The sequence below is a fragment of the Coturnix japonica genome, chromosome 19, assembly GCF_054131305.1.
Source record: "Coturnix japonica strain WE chromosome 19, WE-NBRP24, whole genome shotgun sequence".
In the NCBI taxonomy this organism is placed as follows: Eukaryota; Metazoa; Chordata; class Aves; order Galliformes; family Phasianidae; genus Coturnix; species Coturnix japonica.
Window position 1 is genome coordinate 1,884,167 of NC_140681.1, and position 19,788 is coordinate 1,903,954.

Consider the following 19,788-nt stretch of genomic DNA (forward strand, 5'->3'; position numbering starts at 1 on the left):
AAACTGCGCTGAACAGTGCTCCCCAGCAACACATACAAGGCACTGCCATCTTCCTGGGGTAGTGCACAGATTAATTTGTTCAAAGTTCATTCTTCCATTACGTAATGTGAATTAATCAAGCAGAAGAATAAGAAGTTAGTGTGTGATTCATGAACAGGCAAGAAAAAAAAAACAAAGTTGAAGACAAAACCTCCCTTACCTCCTCATTCACAATCTCATGTAAATCAGGAATGCTTAAGTCTGCTTTCACAAATGGGATCTTATCCACTTCTTCAGGAAACGGCCGGTGCTTCACACTGTATTTCAATCCAACATCACTTTTAGGAGCTGGTCGAGGTTCGGGTACAAAAGTCTGACAGAAAAAAAAACAGGTGAGGAGGGGGACGGTTTCATTCAGAGCATTGAATCAGTACAACACCTACCTTGTAGTAGATGGGAAATGTTCCCTCCCATCACAGGTTTACTAACCCTCACATGAGAGGTATCATTAAAAAGCATTCAGACATGCCTCAAACTTGAACAGACTTTAATTGAAAATTTCACTGTAGATTAAAAAATAAAACAAAAAGACTCCTTTCTGCCCCTTTTAGTGGTTGTAATCATTGTACTTATTACACTTGCTTACCGCCTAACTCTAAGCAGTTGCAAATCTTGTTAAAAACAGCAAGCTCACATGGCAACATCTTATTTTTAGGTCAGAATCCATTCCAACCATGTTTAAAGAAAGCTCACAGCTATGCCTCACTGACTATGATGAGCTCAACAAGTGAAGCTGAGAAACCCTGAAGTGAACAGCAGCAATGCTGTGGGTCAGCAGTGAGATGTCCCACCAAGGTAGCAACAGTTCTGCATCATCTGCCCTCATGCAGTTTTGCTAATGCTGCTGCATTGTGCTACACCGTGTAATTAAAAAATTGAAGTTACCAATGAGTGCAACAGGAGGCCTGGTTGCAGGTTTGCATGTGTTTAAGCTCCAAGCAAAAGAGACCTTTAATTACACCTTGAACACTGCTTTATGAATTTATTTACGACCAGCTACACTTAAAAATGGCAAATCTTGAAGTTATGTAATGCTTTTAAGTTGGAGCAGTTCCCTTAAGACTGGTTGGGTGTCCAGACAAGGTGCAACTTTTCCTTTGGTGTGGGAGGTAACACCATCACCCTGACACTGATTAGCAAAACGCTTCAGCTACAGTGACAGCACAGCTCCAAGGGCATCCAGGGAAGGGTCCTCCAAGGGCTGCTCTGCAGAGATCACAGTCATCTACATATTAACGTGACAGTTGAGACTGACAGGCCCACATTTCAGCTGCACTGTATGAACAGTTTGAACATTTGGGAGATGTTTACAAACCAAGAAATTTTGGTGATGCAAGCATGGAATCCACCAGGCAACAGCAGTAAAGGATTCTACTTAAAACACTATTGGGCCATTTATCACTATCACTGTCCAGAAGCATTCCAAAGTTCACCTAATAGATTTTTTCACAGCAGTTTTACAGCCATATTTGCAGCACTGAGCTCTGCAGTTTTAACAGCTGCTCTCTCAGCAGAATCTCACACATTATCTCCAGACTTTGTTCCTTCTGCTGCAAAAGCCTTGCCTGACATCCTACCATCAGCACCACCAGCTGTGCCTGCACACTAAGCACACGGCCCATTGCCTCATCAGCTTAGAAGGTGCTTTAAAAAAAACCAAGAATAAGGAGAGTTCTCCCAGCCTCCTACACAAACCTAGAAGGCAACAGTACTTTTAGAGCCTATATTTAATATTAATCATGAGTTGTAAAGAGTCACCAGAGATGCGTCACATTACCTACAGCTAAAGGCCCCGTGGCTCAGCCTTAATGTATAATCACCAGATCTGTGGGGCTGCCTCACATTAGTGGAATTTCTGCTGAACATCTCTAAGTTAAAGATTTCTTTGTAGGCTTTGATAGAGACCTTTTGATTTGCTTTAGCTCCTCTTGGTAAAAGACAGAGTTGCTGGGCCCATGCAAATCTTCCAGATGTCCCACGGATCAAAACCGTGACAGAGGGGAAAGAGTCATCTGCAAAGCACATGGGTGAAAAAAAGGATATGTCATCATAGATCACAAATACTTCATTGAACGGTAATTAAACCATACAGAAGCACACGTATTACAGACATTTTGCTTTCAAGGATAATTCCCTCCCTGGCCCTGAGGACAAATTCTGGCGAGGAATAAACACTGAATGTCATCCCCCTCTGCTGCAGCAGAGAACCGTTCTGCTTAGCAGTAGCCAGCTCAGCTCTGTTTCATCATTAGAAGTAACCCTTGTCCAAATTCACGCAGACCACTGATTTTCTCTCCAAATTATAAAAACAAATAAAATTATTTAGCCACTGCCAGTTTAGGTGCAGCAAATGGTCATACAGAAACATGTGGATCCCATGAGCTTCTGTGAAGGTACCACATAAATAATGGCAATAAGAATGGCAGAATGACATGAGATAATCATCAAACTAAGACAGGGGAAGATTCTGATCTTATACAGTGAAAACATTTCAAAAAGAAGCCAGGCACTGGTACAGGGACAGAGAAACTGTCCCCTGAGGCTTACAAGCCCTACCTGTGCAAAGCAGCCTGCTCTGAGTTCAATATTGCCTCTTTTCAGAGAGCAGCTTAAACTGCAGTCCTCCCACCGTGCCTTTCCATCTGCACAGACAGGCTTCTATGGAAGGGATTCCATCCCCTCGACATTTAAAGGCCACCTCAGAAGAGCAATGTTACCTCTACAGCTTTTCACCTTTCAAAGATCTGTGTCTTATCTTTTGTGCATGCAAACAATAAACTGACACCACTGGGTAACTACCAGACAGGTACTTCCCTGCTGGCATTTCATGGGCAGCACACCAGGCCCCGCAATGACTCACTTCAGCAGTCTGCCTCAGAACAGAACTGACACACTTAAGCATTACTGCCATTAATCTTGTATTTCAAAGGGGATTTGTAAGCAAGTTCTGCACAACAAGTAAAGCTAATTTAATTTCAGGTTATAATAGCTTTACAGGATTCCTCAGTAATTCATTTAGCACAGGCAGAATAAGGGTGAGAAGTGCTCAGCTGTTCTGGCAGATTCCACAGCACTGCAGTCAGGAATACGTTGGCTCCAACCCAGACTGAGGCTGGACGTGAGGCAATGGCTGCAGGATCTGCACAGAGATTCCCCGTGAGACTGGAGCATTCTGTAACACAACTCATAAACAAACAGCTTTTCTCTTAGCATCGGAGGAGCCAGTCCAGGAGAAGTTTCATCAACTCTGTTGGGCGATGCACTGACTCACAAAGGTTCACAGGGGGAATTTAAGGAGAGTGATTCAGTTCAAAGCATCATGTAAATAATAGATTATTTTTAATACAAGCTCTCGTTGGTCAAAGCATGGATGTCTCCATAATGCAATGGTACTGCTTTTGTCCATCGGTTGCCATTCTGATGGCACTCAGCTGCATGCAACTGGTCTCAAAGGATGAAGGGCAACTGCGTGAACTATTTAGGAGGGTTTGTATATGTCCGACTATCGCTGACATGGAAGTTAGCCCTGCCACTTCATCCCAGAGCATTCTATTCAACTGCATGCCCACAGATCAGGTAAGGCCCTGAAACATGAAAGAACCACATGATACAGAATCTCTTCTTTTTTCCTCCTGTAACTGCATGCTGGGAGTTTTAACAAGAGGAAGGAATAACAAGTGCTGGACTTACTTTGTTCATTCCCTAGAGGCTGCTCCAACATCGCGAGGATAACACTGTTATCCAAAACAAAGTAACGGAAACTATGCTTGTTTATGGTGGGTAGGCGAGAATATTTAATTAATGTGGTTTCATTCACCAAGCTGCAGGGGGAAGCAGGACCACTGGGAGAAGGGAATGCTCCAAGTAACTGCATAATACTGGAAACGGGAAAAAAAAGGTAGAAGTCATGACAGATGAAGATCTACTGTTCCACCCAAGCACAGGCTCTGTTCTTCACTTGTATCTCGACATGGCAGTCACCCCTATGGTTAGCACAAACCAAGCACTGCGCTATCCCACCAGCTTGTCTTAAAAGAGAACCAGTAATTCCGGGACAAGTGTACACGAATCCTACAAAGAAGAGTAATCTGACTATACAACAAGTTCATCTACAACCCAGGCTGTAAAGACAGTAACATACCTTGTAAAGCAAAACGTAATCTGTAGTTCTACAGCTTTTTGTATGCTTGTTCTCATACGAATATTATGGATGATTAGAGGTGCTCCTCCATAATTCAATCCATCAGTCACTATCAACAAGCAAGGCATACACAAGTCTCCTAAAATTGTATATATTTAAATAATTTGAAATTGTGCAGGATCTTCCTAACAGAAAGCCTCTATGACAGGAGCCAACAGCAAGAACTGATTGGAGCTCATATGTTCTGAATGGGGCTGCACTCAGACCTAAAATAAATTTACTGAAGTCCTCCTGCCACACTTTTCCCTTGGGAGACAGATACCTGCATCCCTCTGAACAAAAGAAAAAGGGCACTTTCAGGCAACAAGAAAGGTTTGTGCACAAGTTCCAAAGAGAAGCTGCTTTCACAATAACACGGTTGTTTTTACTAATGGTAAAGCTTATAATGATTTTATTGTGAAATAAAACAAACAAAATAAGCAAGCAGCTCTCACCTTTTGCAACACATGTTTATCCTACTCATCTTCAGTTTGTCCTGCCTACTCCATCATGCTATTCATCCAGTAAAACAGTGCTTTTCAGCTTATCTGGAGTTGAATCTCAATTTACTTCTGTGCTCCCTCTCCCCAACCCACACATCATCTGCAGTCACACTTCCAGCAGTCTCCCAGATCTATTAAGCAAGCCCAGTTCTGTGGGCAGAATGACATCCCACCCTGACTTAACTTACACCTGCTACATGTGTCATTGCCTGCTGTGTTACACAGGAGACAGCGTCTATCGGTTTCCCCATCAGTGTGGGGAATAACAGAGCATAACTTGTCAGGCCAAGGAGAAGGCTGTGGGAACGGAAGGACATGGTGACAAGGGGAACTGGGAGACACAAGGAACTGCTCTTTGCACTGGCACAGAACAGAACACCAGGGGCTGCAGGAAGGTTTTGTTCTCCAGGGAAAGGAAGGGGCAGAACGAAGAAAGCAATTACAGGAATCCTTCCCTTGCTGGACATCTGTAATGGAAGGGGGAAGACAATGAAGGCAGAACACAGGACAATCCTGTCCAAAAGACAAACCAGAAGGAACTTCTGGATGCCTTTTCAGATGCTCTCAACTACATAACAGATGGAAACCCCCCATTAAAACATTCTCTAACAAAACAATGCTGAACAATGAACATGCTCTGAGAAATTACTTACCATGTTAACGTAGCTTCAGCAGCATCCTTCACTCTCATGGACGCAGGGTTTGGCTCCTTATCTCCTTTGTACTTCACCTCTTGTTCACTGCTCTTGGATTTACTTCCTGAAATACCCAGCTCCACAATCTCCAGTACCTCTTTTAAACAATCCTAAAATACATGAGGAACTACCTTAAAACAGAAGCACTTCAACAGACATCTCAGAGACCTCAGAGAAACAGCAACAGATGACTCATTGTAGCAGTGCACTGCTTCTGGTATGCACTCAGAAATAAAGGCAGAAAATCATTTTAACAGACAGTACTAAGATCACATTTGCTAGAGAAATTATATTTTCTCTGTACATAGATGTCTAATTTTGTTAGTATGCCTCTATATCTACTGCTAGAAAGTGCTCTGGATTAATACATACATTAATATATACACAACATATTCCATTGGACCTGTGCAGAACAGCCAAGTGGGCTAGGAACACAACTGAAAAGTGTAAACGTATTTTAAAAGATAAATGCATTTCCAAAATTATCTGCAGAAATTTTAATTAAGTCTGAGGATATTAAGGATGGACACATCTGGAACACTGCAAAAAAAATTGTCTGAATCTTTCAATTGCCAACAGCATCCATAAGGAAGCAAAATGTGTGGTGGCATCCAATTCATCAAGAGAGCAATAATGTTGTTCTACAGGTACACAGCAGAGCACCAACTAACATATGACAGAAGATTCCAGAACTCAGAGGGATCACTGCTGTGACTGACCAACACGGCCCACCACTAAATCATCTACTGAACATCTCTGGTGGCTTCAGCAAGGGAATACAGAGGAAAGCTTTCTCAAGAGCAAGTAGCTGTCTACAGCCAGAGCACAAATAAATCACCAGCTTTCACCACCAGAAATCAGGCAGGGCTCTGCGCTTTGGCGCACATTGTTTCTTGAATTCACAATTCATGCAGAAAAATAAGCAAAGAAAGAAAAACGAAGCATAACGTAAGTTTATAACCTGTGTTGTGCCATATGCAGGGAAATCATCCCTTTCCTGGTTACCTGCTACTAACTGCCACTATCCCAAAGTGCATGCAGAAAGCATCTTTATTGATGCCTCTTACTCTTTTTTTTTTTGTTACATATATATGCAGGTTACTCAGCTGCCACTTTAAGCAGGCCTACAATGAAAGCAGATGCTCATACAAATAAAAAAAATCACCATTGAGTGATGCAGACAATAAAACAGAAGGGGTCCCACCCAAAGGGACCCAGACAGACCACGTGAACCTAATGAGGTTCAACAAGGCCAAGTGCAGGGTGTTGCACTGGGGTTGGGGCAATCCCAGATATGTGCACAGTCTGGGAAAAGAATTCCCACACAGCAGTTCTGTGGAGAAGGAATTTCGTGGTGGATAAAAAGCTGCTCATGAGCCAGCAGTGTGCAACCGCAGCCTGGAAAGCCAACAATACCCTGGGCTGCATCAACAAAGGGGACAGTGGGGCAGGGAGGGGATTGTTCTCCTCTGCTCTGCCCTTGTGAGACTGCATCTGGAGTAATGTGTCCAGGCCTGGGGCACCCACACAATCAGAGACGGTCCAGAAGAGGCCATGAATATATTCAGAGGGTTGGAGCACTTCAACTGTCAAGAAAGATAGTTGGGCTTGTTCTGTTTGGAGAAGACTCCAGGCAAACAACACTGCTGTCCAGTACTTGGAGAGGGCTTATAAACAGACGTTTTACACAGTCTGATAGTTATAGGATGAGAGAGAATGGCTTTAAATTAAAATAGGGAAAATTCAGGTTAGATGTTTGGAGGAAATTCTGTACTCAGTGAAGTGTTGCTGCCCTGAGAAGCTGAGGATGCCCCATCCCTGGAGGTGTTCAAGGCCAGGCTGGACGAAGCCCTGGGCAGCCCGGTCTGGTGCCTGATGTAATGACGAGCAATTCTGCCCACGGCAAAAAGTTTGGAGCTCAGTGATCTTTAAGGTTCCTTTCAACTCAAGCCATTCTTATGACTTTATAATCATCAAAATATTAGCATTAAAGAAATTCCATTGTTAAATTTAGAAAATGCTTTAGATAGGTAAGAGCTGAGAAATGAGAAAAAACATTGCTTTTAGGGAAGTTTATCTGCTGCAGGTAACTACACTATTTATACACCAACAATTCTCGTATTTCTCCATTATTTTTCTGCTTTTCCAATTTTAGGTTGTTTTGGTTTGGGTTTTTTTTTTTTCAGTTCACAAAACAAGAAGAAAGATCAAAACACTTTCTTATAAATAAGAATGCTGGTTGCACAGCCAAAAATATTCTCAGTGAATGAAAAGGAGAAATCAAAACTGAAAGCTGTTTTGCAAGTAAACTAGTTTTGAAATTCCTGCTATGCTCTTGAAAACTACAAGGACGTGTTGTTTTAAAGTCTGAAACACTGGCAGCTGGGGACAAAAGGCACATCAACCTGGGGGGCTAAGAATACACACACACACACACACCAGAGATTCTTACCTTCTCATCCAGCATGTCAGGATGCTCCGTGAGCCAGACACAGAGGCACTGGAAAGCTGCAACTATCACAGAGTGAAGGTCACGGGAGTGGAGCGGGGCTGGCCGGCTGCACTGGAACACAATGTAGCTGCACACAGAACTAATAGCTCTCTTTTGATCAGAGGAATCAACAAGCACTTTCACCTGTATAAAGCAAGCAGAAGAGGACTGTCAGGTGACAATTCCTCCACAAAACCTTTCAGAGAAGAATTAGCTTTTGAAAGCGTTTCTAAATGCAGTTTTAAGAAATGTGAATAAACAGTTGAGCCACTTCATGGTAAAAATGTTAAACAGTGCTGGATACTGAAACTAAAAGAGATGCTGCATTAAAGTGCCACCACATCACTGGGCTTTGTTTCCAAGAGCAAGAATGATACCAATCTGAATTGATAAGAAACTAATTGCAAGCTGAATAATTGTGTACTTAAACTTATTACCAGCAAAGACCTCTCTTTCAGCTACAGCAGCCCCACTCATGTCCACATGCTACTTCCAAGAAACCATTCACTGCCCAGTCTTCCATCCATGGGGCTTCGCTGTGCTCCTCTCCTTTTCCACTTGGCAAATTCTGCCAGCGCAGTGATTTTCTTTCACATTCTCACTGACAAACAACCGTGCTCAGACAAGCAGATTAACCAGAAAAAATATTTGTTTGCAGAAATCCCCCTCATGCTCCCATCCCTGCCCCTTCAGGGAACAAGGCTCTAGAGCACAGGGGCTAGAGAAGAGCTGTGCACACTGAGTTACAAGGATCAGCAAGTTGCAGTTAACCAAATCACCAAATCTCTCTGTTCTTCATGTGAACTGACACAGGAGCACTCAGTTAAACCTGGATTTTTCTACTCTGTAGTGTTTGACCATGCTATATAATGCCTTATTATTGCAGGGGCGCCACCAGCACCCTGCTGAACAGTTTTGCAGGTGACAACATGGGAGCCAGACAGCTGTACTCAACAAGGGCACGTACCACAACTCGGAGCCCTACACAGTACTTCCTTTAGAAACATAAGATATATGGTAGAGTCCCTTGAAGATTAGCTTAGGACATGCAGGTTGGGGAAGCAGCACTGCTGCAGGAAACAGGATTTTTCTAATGGACCAAGTCCCAGTAATGACCTGCAGCTGAAAAGATGCAGGACAAGGCATCCCTTAACCTGAGAAGGGCTTTGGGAATTGTGGTTTCCAAAGCTGAAAGCAGAACGAGTTCTCTACTCTGTAGCTATTTGTTATGGTTTCGCAATTTGGTTGGTGTTGGTATTCCACATCAGAACACCATGCCTCATAATGGGAGTAAAGGGGACAAGTTTTTTTTCTGTGGACTGCCTTAAATGTTCATGTGGGGAGGGGCACCGGAAGGGAAGTGAGGAAGGGGACGGGGTTGCTGGCCCGGCTCCCTGCGAGGAGACAACGTGGTCAGAGCTTCCTCCCTTCCACAGCTCCATCGGTGAGATTGGGGACTTGGTATTCTCTTTGTTGAAACTCTCTTGTTGTTGTTTAGCGTTATTAGGTTATTAAACTGCCATTCGTTCTCAGATCACCTTTTTTTTCTCCCTCATTTTTTGTTAGACCTAATCGCAATCTCCCTTCCCTTCCCCTCTCCCGAAACGCACGTGGCCGGGCCGGGCCGCGCCGCGCTGTGCCGATAGAGAAAAGGGGGGCGGGGGCTTTTGTTCCTGCTGCCCCGGGTTTGTGCCCACTGTCCCGGAGTGAGCTCTAGAGAGAACTCCGTGACACTATTCAATATGTGGAGATTTCTTTCTAAGAGAAAGAGGACTACACTGGATGTCTCAGAAGAATTGCTTCAGTCACTTGAGAATTACTCAGAGATTACAGAGTTTAATATTAAATTGGGTAGACATTTGAAAACACATTTTTACATTCTCATCTCATTGCACAAAGTGGGACAGGGAGGATATCCTAGCTTAATCAGAACCCCCGATTCTGTATTGTGCTCTGGAACGCCCCAAAACCATGTTTGAACTCATTGCAGAATACTTTCATCAAATGTGTCCTTCAGCTCATGCTACTGCAGAAATGAAAGCAGCATGCAGCCCACCATGGCTCAGTGCTGACTCCAAGCTTTAAAAGAGCCCTGTGACATACATATTCAAACAGAATACAGCAGGGAATACCCAGCTGCTGCACCAGTTCATTGTGGCTGCTGTAAATACACCAAAGCATTGCTTCACAAACATCATGAAGTCCAGACTGGGAACAAAAGCCCTCAAGCAGAAAAGGATAATTTACTTTTCATCAAAAAAGGCCCCCCAAGCCAGTAGCTTTAGTTATTTACTATTCACCAATTTGCTAATTATTCCAGTTACTTGCCAGGTGAGTCTCCTTATAGTTGTAGAACATAGACCATAGCTGAGGGTGCTAAAATAAAACAGGAGTGATTCAGCTGGGAAGTGGTGAAGGGAAACAGCACAGCTAGTCTGAGGAACACAGCTGTGTGTAGACAAAGTTCCAAACAGGAGACTCCTTCACATTAAAAAGGTGTTACACATAGCTCAGAAAATTACTTCCCACGTGACAAGGAAATAAGTAGGCACAACACTTGCAAAAAGGGCAATCAAGTTTTTCAATGCCCTGGTCTATTTCCAACCTGGATCAGCAGCAACAAAAACTCTTGTTCAGTTTGCCCACTCGCTGTTCAACCAGCCTTAGAAACATCGAACAACGTAAACCAGGAGAACTGGTTCACAGCAGTGGGGTTGAAAACTATGGGTTGAAGCCCACACACTGCCCACTGGAAGCTTAGTGCTATGGTTTTCTTTCAGCTGTCCAACCTGATATGTCAGATTCACTCACTGCAGTGTGAAAAAACAGCAACAACAAAACAGAACCAAAACACAAAGCAAAGCAAAACCACACGTATGAGAATCCATGAGAACGATTAGAAGTCATCCAGCTAACATCAGCCAGAATCACACAGTAGGGCTACGTGTATCTGAACCACCCACCCTGAGCTTCACCTTCAGCCCAAAGGCATTCACTGCACTCACTTCACTTAAATCACTCAGTACGTACATTAGGGTAAGACAGAGCAATCCTACAAAAGTACTGCACCTTTTTTTCTCCAGATAGAACATGTGCTGACAGACATCTGCTTGGTGGCATGACTTTCACCTGAACAGAACAGGAATCACAACCAAAACTTCGTCTCTCACCTTTGCCAATCCAGACAGAAGTTCCAACGCAGCCAGTGAGATGCTCATGTCCTGCCTCCACTGTGAGTTGAGCCTTTGGGTTACCAGATGAATGCTGCGTATCAGAAGTCCCGCAGCCGTATCTGTATTAAGAGCTAGGATATAACCCCAGTAACACATACCACAGGGAGGGAAAATAACTAAGCATTAGTAACAATAAGCAAAGCACAGGAACAAGCCAAAGCAGCCACAATACAGACATAAAATTATACACAACCCAGAATCTGGAAATTTGGTGTCTCTTGCTAACTCTCTTGTATGCAACGCCAGTACACTATACAAATGTATGAGCATGGAGACAAGCACCTTATCTCAATTTAGTTTTGTTTCTTTTAGAGACATTTTCTGGACAATCAGAGCACCCAGATGCATTTCAGCAAGAAAACAGCTCATGTTGGGCTGTGCTGTTTGCTCCCTCACTTACACTGCTGCAACATCTTGCAGACTCAGAAGAATTTGGACATTAGTCATGTATGTTAGACATCAGTACATACATAATCATCATACATAACAGTGAACCAATGGATCACGTGTAATTTCAGATATCTAAGCCAGAAGTTACCTATCCTCTCAATACACAGCATTTATCAGAAGCTGCATTAGGTATTTACATGTAGATAATGAAAGAAACCATCCTGGAAGAAAAGATATAATTGTTTCTAAATGTTTAATCTTCCTGAACCTTTGGCTAAAATTAAAAACAAAGAAGTGCTTTTAGGAGCAGTCGCTCACAACTCCATAGAATTAGGAACACAAATATTATATACACTTGTTAAAGCTGAAGTAGGCAAATTAATTTCAGCACCAGCATTCTCTATCAGCCTCTTAGCAGATTCAAATGTCAGCTACAGCTTAACCAGTAAAAACAAACCATCTTGTTTGCAATTTCCCCTTCAAGCACTTGGCAGAAATGTTGGAATTCCTTTTCTAAGTGTAATACAACCTTACCTGGTGGGCACAGGAATTTCTTTCTTAAATCCAGCCAAACGAATCAATAATGCCAACAGGTTTGAGGCCAAAATATTACAAAAAAATATTTTCAATTTATATATTCCCTTTACACATTCAATTTACGCTATGGTTTGAAAAGTCAATGACTCAATGACTTAAAACACAAGGTTTTTTTTAACCTTACAAAAGAACATTTTACATTGTGAGATGCCAGAAACACTTGCCAATGAAAACATATGAATCATACACAGAATTAAGGTGGTGTGGTAAAAACCAGCACTTTAAATCATTTCAGACAAATCCTCTAGAGAAATCACTAACAAACTTACGTAAATCCCTGTATCTGTATATATGATATATACATGAAAATGCTAAAATCTTTCCCACTAATCTCTCTCTTCCTGCATTGAGAACTGGGGGAAAGAAACATTCTCATCTGGTGAGAATGGAGTTTCTCCCCTGGCCTACAAGGCAGTCTGTTCTCACATTCACTTCATCAATTAACACTAACCGCACTGCTAAAGCATGAAGGAGCAAATGAAAATCCAGAATCTCAGCTGGCTCACCACAAAGACTTACCAGGACATGAATTCTACTACACAGATTCAGAAAGGGCACGATACAAGACATAACAAACCAATGTTAATGGAAGAAATTTTGTTATAACAAATAACACTTCGCAAGCGTTCCACTTCTTTATTCTGTAAAACCGGAGCCCCCCAAATGGACTTTAAAAACAGCTAAGAAAAGGTACACTACTAAGCTTGGAATGCTTCCAAAATGAACGAAGCCGTTAATTTGCACCTGGTGTACATTCATTGCATTACTGTTCATGAAAATTAGACATCTTGAAAAGCAAAACAGTTTTCCATAAGCTCTTTTCAAATTTGTACTGGGAGAGTCCTTTAGCGGGTTAAAAGCCAATTAACACAAAACCAACCAGTACATGTGAACACCACACATAGGTGCATACGGGATCAAATCAGCAACAAACAAAGCAGTATCCATCTTGGCTTCAAAACACTCCCACACATTAATATGTTATTCAGAACTACTAAAGGGGAAAAAAGAAATCTGAGTTAGGATATAATAATACCATTTTCTCCAAAGAGCCGTCCTTACCATAATCCCTTAGAAGGGCCTGTGCTGGCCGTTCACTGTCTGGTGTTGTAGGCTCAGTACTGCCTCCGCTTGCAGTACTAATGCCACTGTTAGTACGGCTGTGGCTTTTGAAGAGGTTATTTTCGCCACCATTCTGCAAATTTAGAAAAAAATAAAAATCAGAAAGATGAAAGCCCAGCAAGAACATAATCCAGCCACCATCGTTAAAGACCAGCGTCACTGTCTTCTATGAACAAGTGACTCGCCTGGTAGAGGATGGAAAGGCTGCTGTCATCATCTGCCTAGACTTCAGCAAAGCCTTTCGCACTGTCTCCCACAGTATTCTCCTGGAGAAGCTGGCAGCCTGTGGCTGGAACAGGTGCTTGGGGCAGAGTGGCTGGAAAGCTGCATAGAGAAAAAGGATCTGGGGGCATCAGTTGACAGCCTGCTGAACGTGAGCCCAGCTGGCAAAGAAGGCCAATGGCATCCAGGCTTGTGTCAAATAGTGCAACCAGCAGGAGCAAGGAGGTGATGATCCCACTGATCTTGGTACTGGTGAGGCTGTGCCTTGAGTGCTGTGTTTACTGTTGAAACCACAGAGAGTACCCAGAGAAGGGTAACGGAGCTGAGGGGTCTGGAGCACAGGACTATGAGAAACTGTTGAGGGAACTGAGATGGTTCAGTCCGGAGAAGAGAAGGCTCAGGGGAAACCTCATCACTCTCTCCAACCGTCTGACAGGAGGTCGTAATGAGGTGAGGGTCAGCCTTTTTTCCCAGCTGATTAGTGTTACGATGAGAGGTGTTATGATGATTAGTGTTACGATGCCTTAAGTTGCACCAGGTGAGGTTCAGGTAGGATATTAGGGAAAGTTTCTTAAAAAGAGTGGTCAGGCACTGGCATAGGCTGCCCAGGGTGAAGTCCCTGTCCGTTGCGTGCCATGGTTTAGTGGGCACAGTGATGATGGGCTGACACTGGACTAGATGATGATCTCAGTGGTCTTTTCCAACCTTAATGATTCCATGAAACTGAAAGTCAGTTTTAAACAATGAGATTTTCTGAACACAATTCTCTATAACAAAGGATACTTTCAGATAGGAAAATACGATCATATCTCTGGACTGAACTTGTTTAAACTGCAGATAAAATTAATTACATTTTTCTGAAGCAATAACTTCATCAACAACAACAAAACAAATCTCACCGTTTCCATTTGGCAGCCAATGGCTTCTAACAGTGCTGAGTCTTGAACAATATTCAACATTGCACCTGAAGAATTAGACACAAGAGGTGACTAAAAACCACAGTAGAATACTTACAGCTACAATGCAGTCTAGCATCCGTAATCTCCTTCCTGATTCATACAGAGCTTTTATAAGGGTTTTATAAAACACAGGGATTTGCTTCAGGCCTAGCAATCTGATGCAGATGAGAGCTGAGACAGAGAATTCTTTCGGCTATTTTAAGAACACTTTGAACATAGGTTTCCTGAATTCCTCAGTTCAGAAGGATTCTTGTTTCACTGAAGAGCTGGAATGTTTCCCTGTCTCCCAGCAGATTGTGCTCATTTAAAAACTCAGGTTACATTTAAAGAGGATTACTGATTTTGTGAGTAAAAAAGCAGCATTTGTTAGGTAACAGACAGCTAAAGAGCACTGTGTGTAATGCAAAGCCACCTCAAGGGTTATGCAGCGCTGTCTGGGCTCCTCTCTGCACCTGGCACAAGGAGCCTCCCTCCTCAGTTTGGCTGGTAGCTGGCAAACAAAAATGTGCTTTCACTAATTAATGGGCTGCCAGAACAGGCAGGAGCCTGTTGGAAGATAACGTAAGATCTGCTCCATAAAGCAACCCTTAAGACATCAACACAAGACCACAGTTATTCTCATACTGATCAAGGACCCATTAAACGAACCCCAAATCCACTCTAGTACAAGTATTTTTACAGAGACGTTTCTGTCCAAAATCTAGGGCAATACTTCCAACATCGCTCTCCAAACTCACAAATTATTAAATATAAATTTCATTTCACTTTAGCAAAAACATTAAACCAAAGTCCAAAATGAGGAAAGTCAGAGCAGCACCAGAGGTATAATACACCAAAACTCTCTCTACCTACAAGTGACCACCAGAATCCAATTTTCCATGCTTTTCTTTATATTATTTTATACTGCATTCAAATCAAACAGCAGATAGACAGAAATATCCAGCTTGGGAGAGAGTGCTACAAACAAGAGTAATACACAAGCAAAGTAAAACTGACAATGTATTCTGGATGCCTTATGTCTAGTGGTGCACACAGCCTGTAGATGCATTATTTTTCCTCCAACCCAGCCATGAAGGCTTAGGAGAACACCAGTGGCTATAGGAAGGGAAACATCACAGTTATTGTCAAATATTTAATAAGCAGCTGGAAATAAACACCAGTGTTTCTGAGAAGCTGGTGGCACATATAAGAATCTCTGGCTAAGCTACAGACTCACGAATCCTCTCCAACCAAAGCCAGCAGGACATAAACTCTTGTTACACATATAGGTAACAGTGGGAAAATCGGAGAAACAAAGCAGTAAGGTCTGTCAGCCAGGTAACAGTATAAAAAACATCACAGGCAGAGTATCTCAATAGCTGGGATGCCGGCACCAACCTTTAGCAGCGGCATACCCATACATATGGGTAGGATTTAACAGAACATCACCCATCCCAGAGCTGATACAGCCACGTGTGTACTGATGTTCTGCAAGCATCACTTAGAAACCACACACATCCTCATCCCTTCACTTGCAGAACTGGCTGCAAATCATCCTTCAGAAATTATTATCCCCATGTCTTCTGCTTGTACAGAAAAGGTTTCAAGAATTGTCCTGTAAGAACAGCTTTTAGAAAGACTTCGCAGGCTGGATTTGTTTCCATTCACTTCATTGCTTATTCACTTTTTCCTCCCTCCCCAATTATCCAGGCAGGCTTCCAGACCAAGTCAGCTATCTACCCAGTGTAAATCCACTTGCTTTTTAAACTGTTAAAGGAAAATACTATGGGAAAATACTATGGTAACTATTTTGAGGACACCATAAATGAAAAAAGCTACTTTTACATAATGAAAGGGAAGCAAATCAGGGAAAAAAAGTGTGAGGCAATGAAATTTTTACCTGCCTGAAAATACATCTGCTTAACAGACTGTGCACTATTTAAGATTCCAGGTTCTACTTACTTCCTCAGCACTGACACATTAACACATCCAACAGTTTGTTGCCAAACCATGATGTATCTGCAGATTGTATGCTGGAGCTTTTGTGCAAGGATTGCACAGTGCTAAACAAATACCATCTGTACTCTGCCAATGCTAGAGTACTTGTTACCCAGTATTTCAGTCTGTTTTTAGGCTCGAGCATGGCAAAAACTGAAATGTTCCCTGTAATCCTTTACTCGAGATTTTTTACCAATATTAGAACAACATTTCTTCCTATTTCCATTCTGAGTTATGACTGACTTCTACTTCAAGAATGTGCTTTAAGTCTATTTTTACTTTTCAAGTGCCATTCTACATTTAGCATGGTAGGGATTACATTTAGAATGGTAGAGAGCGATTACTTAACAAAAATATGAGGCTTTTAAAAGTGCTTTAATAATATGAGGGAGATTATACAGAAGATGATTTGACAGGACTCTTTTTCTTGCAAAGTATCACACGAATGTACCAAATTATTCTAGGAGTGATGAAGACACTTCCATAACAAAACTGATGAATTAAAGATGTTGAAGTTACCTAGTATCATCTGAGTGTTGTTGGGATCTGTTTCAGTTTGCAAAGCTCCTATAAGTATATTCACAAGCCTCAGCTTCAAGGAAAGGAAGGTTACTGGTTTATCATACGTTGAGCTGTCATCATTGCTGAATTTCCCTTCCAGGACAACCTGAAGGAACAATAAATTTATTTCAGTATCAATTAGAAATCGATGCCATATTTACACTAAACACACCAGCATGGCATTACTTTCAAAAGTCAGTATCCACAGCACAAATTGCTCCTGCCAAACTTGCGCTATGAGTTTCAGGGCTAAACAAAACGCCAAATATCACAGCTCACCCAAATGCCACTGCACAACCCAGAAGACAAAATTCAGCATGTAAAACAAAGCTATAAGGTTATTACCTCCGATTTTATGGTTCCAAAATGATGAGGGAGAGGCAACAAAGACAGCAAGATGTTAATGGAAGCTCTTCTTAGCTCTGTGGGGTTTACATAGATTTTAAACTTTGAGAGTTCTCTGCAAATCAAAGCACCGTAAAATTAATCAACTCTTCATAAGATTTTGAAGTCAAATCTAATTGAATACTAAATATACAGCCACCCACTGGACTTAAATAACTTGGAATACTCAATGTAGCTGTTTCTTCCTAGACTAGTAGGGAGCCTGCTTTGGCAGGGGGGTTGGACTCGATGATCTCTAGAGGTCCCTTCCAACCCCTACAATTCTGTGATTCTGTGATTCTGTGTGATTCTGTGATAGACTCAAGATTCTTATTTTTTAGCAGTTGCAAATGAACCGATTAGCAAATGATGAATTCCTGACTGAATGAATTATTTTGCACTGAACCATTGAGCAAACCAAAGTCTTATTCATACTCTGCATCCTCAGTGCTGGAAGAGCCAGTCACAAACCTCCGTGTGCTTACTGCAAATCCCATCAACCCAGCTCTACCAGAAATCCCCAGAACATGCTTGTGTGTGTCCTGTATAAAATACAGTCTGCTTGAAAACAGACCACATTTTGTATAAAGCCATTAGTAAATTCTACTTGTAAGATCCACCTACAAGAAGCAGCAGCTCAGATTTAAGCCCAGAAGATGAATAATAGTTTATGTATAACTTCAAACTGATATGCAGCATCAATACATACAACATGTGGAGAAGAAGGCAGGCACAGAGCAGTAGTAAGTGCCTTAAGTTATTTAACAGAATATGCAGAAATCTGTACAGCTCTAACAAACAAGGGCATATATTCCAGTTTAGGAACCTACTCCAGCTTCCCTAGCCTGTCTAATGATCAATTTTTCCCACTTAGTGACATGTAAAGTTACTTTCTGAATAAAGTCGCTGCAGTAACAGCCAGTATAAAACATGCTGTAAAATTCTCCTTAAAAATAAGTTGGCTTTAAATGTATTTGAGCTAAAGCACTTTTCCCTATTCTTGTAGCTACCGCTTTCCAATAATGAATACTTAGATAACAAAACTCAAACACTCTGCGTTTTTAAAAAGGGCTGCTACTACTTTAAGGGTAATTGCATTAAATGAAATGAAAGGCAGAGCTTATGAAACACTGCTGGAATCACTATCACATACACACACAGCATGGGGCCCACATTACAGAACTCCTCCAGTGAAAGCTATCCAGGAATGACAGAAACCCCGGCAGATAAACACCTTCCCATAATATCTGATAATATCTATAAGGAAACAGCAATTTACCTGTCAGGTAAAATAGTTTCAAGAGCCGAAATGAAATATGGAACCACGACATCAATTCCCTTCAGGTCACAGCAGAACAAAGGAGGGGAGTTCAGAATAACACTGGCAAGAACAGGGTGGCAAACGAAATCTGCTATCTGCAAACCCTGAATTAAAAGCATGTAAAATCTGACAAAGAAAGATAAGATTGAATTATTTGCACATAAAAAGTATCAGCATTCCACATGAACACGAGTGTGTAGCAATTAGGTCTTTTCTATATATAACAGCATAAAATAGGAGCCAAGATAAGTTAGCAAAGGCAAGTGCAGCTAGCCAGCTATCAAAAATAGCCACACTAATCACACACCCTGCATGTGAAAAGCCAGCAGAGTACCATTCTGCTGAAACATCTGTCTCCTTGAAACTCAGGGTCTGAGAGCTGCTGCAGTTACAGTACAGATGTTTGCTAACAGTGCTCACCATTACCACCTTGCTCGTATAAGGATGTAAATGGAACCTTGGTTCTAATTCCCTAGCACAGAAGAAAAATGCTGCAAAATCCCTGGGGGGGAAACAACACTGTGACAGCAATTCTAACATCTGGAAAATGAGAAGGAAAATATAAACAAGCTATTTCAAATGAAAAAGCAGAGGGGTGTGAAACACCTTATCTAGCTGGCCATCATCCCAGAGTACCTCATCTCTTGAAGCAGTTGGATTCCTCTACAGGTCTTAGGTTGAAGTGTATCTATATTTTAAAAACACCACAAAAAAAAAAAAACCCACAAAAAAAAAACACCTCCACAACTTAACAGAACAGAGGAATCTGACTGCGTAAGAGAAACAGACCATCTAATGCACACAGCACTACCACATACATGAACGGTTCAGTCTTCCAGTTCTGATGCCACCTATGGCAAAGGTAACTGAACAGTTTGAGAGTTATTATTTATAAAGCTGATTCTCTGTCTCTGACTTTTGCTACTCTTTCACCAAAAAAGTTGGAAAAACTGAGACTCTGGTAGGCAGGATGGCCTTGTTTTACCAGAAATTAAACTGAAAATTGAAGTAGTTCAGGATGAAAATTAGAAAAATAATAATAATCATAACAATCATAAATAAACAATAGAAGATTAGTGCAATTCTGTATGTAAAAATCACTAAAAAGATATAT

The 19,788-nt window shown here is 41.8% G+C and overlaps 1 protein-coding gene across 28 annotated transcripts in view; it reads right to left on the reverse strand.

Annotated features, from left to right (window-relative positions):
- Window positions 1-19,788, reverse strand: part of RALGAPB (Ral GTPase activating protein non-catalytic subunit beta) — a 62,940-nt gene that overhangs the window by 17,466 nt on the left and 25,686 nt on the right. For 14 of the 28 annotated variants that reach the window (XR_014935733.1, XM_085519448.1, XM_015881296.3 and 11 more), the window contains 11 exons: window positions 18,633-18,800; window positions 17,315-17,429; window positions 16,928-17,075; window positions 14,372-14,436; window positions 13,191-13,323; window positions 11,079-11,212; window positions 7,870-8,052; window positions 5,376-5,527; window positions 3,730-3,917; window positions 1,945-2,051; window positions 200-352 (listed from right to left, as the gene is read on the reverse strand). Coding sequence is in view for 26 of the 28 variants with exons in the window: in XM_085519448.1 (XP_085375574.1) it covers window positions 200-352; window positions 1,945-2,051; window positions 3,730-3,917; window positions 5,376-5,527; window positions 7,870-8,052; window positions 11,079-11,212; window positions 13,191-13,323; window positions 14,372-14,436; window positions 16,928-17,075; window positions 17,315-17,429; window positions 18,633-18,800 (1,546 nt within the window). In the remaining 2 variants the exon portion in view is untranslated. Of the gene's footprint in view, window positions 1-199; window positions 353-1,816; window positions 2,052-3,729; window positions 3,918-4,598; window positions 5,190-5,375; window positions 5,528-7,869; window positions 8,053-11,078; window positions 11,213-13,190; window positions 13,324-14,371; window positions 14,437-16,927; window positions 17,076-17,314; window positions 17,430-18,632; window positions 18,801-19,788 lie in introns of those variants that run through there. The other 14 variants (XM_015881297.3, XM_085519443.1, XM_015881295.3 and 11 more) reach the window with 8 other exon arrangements.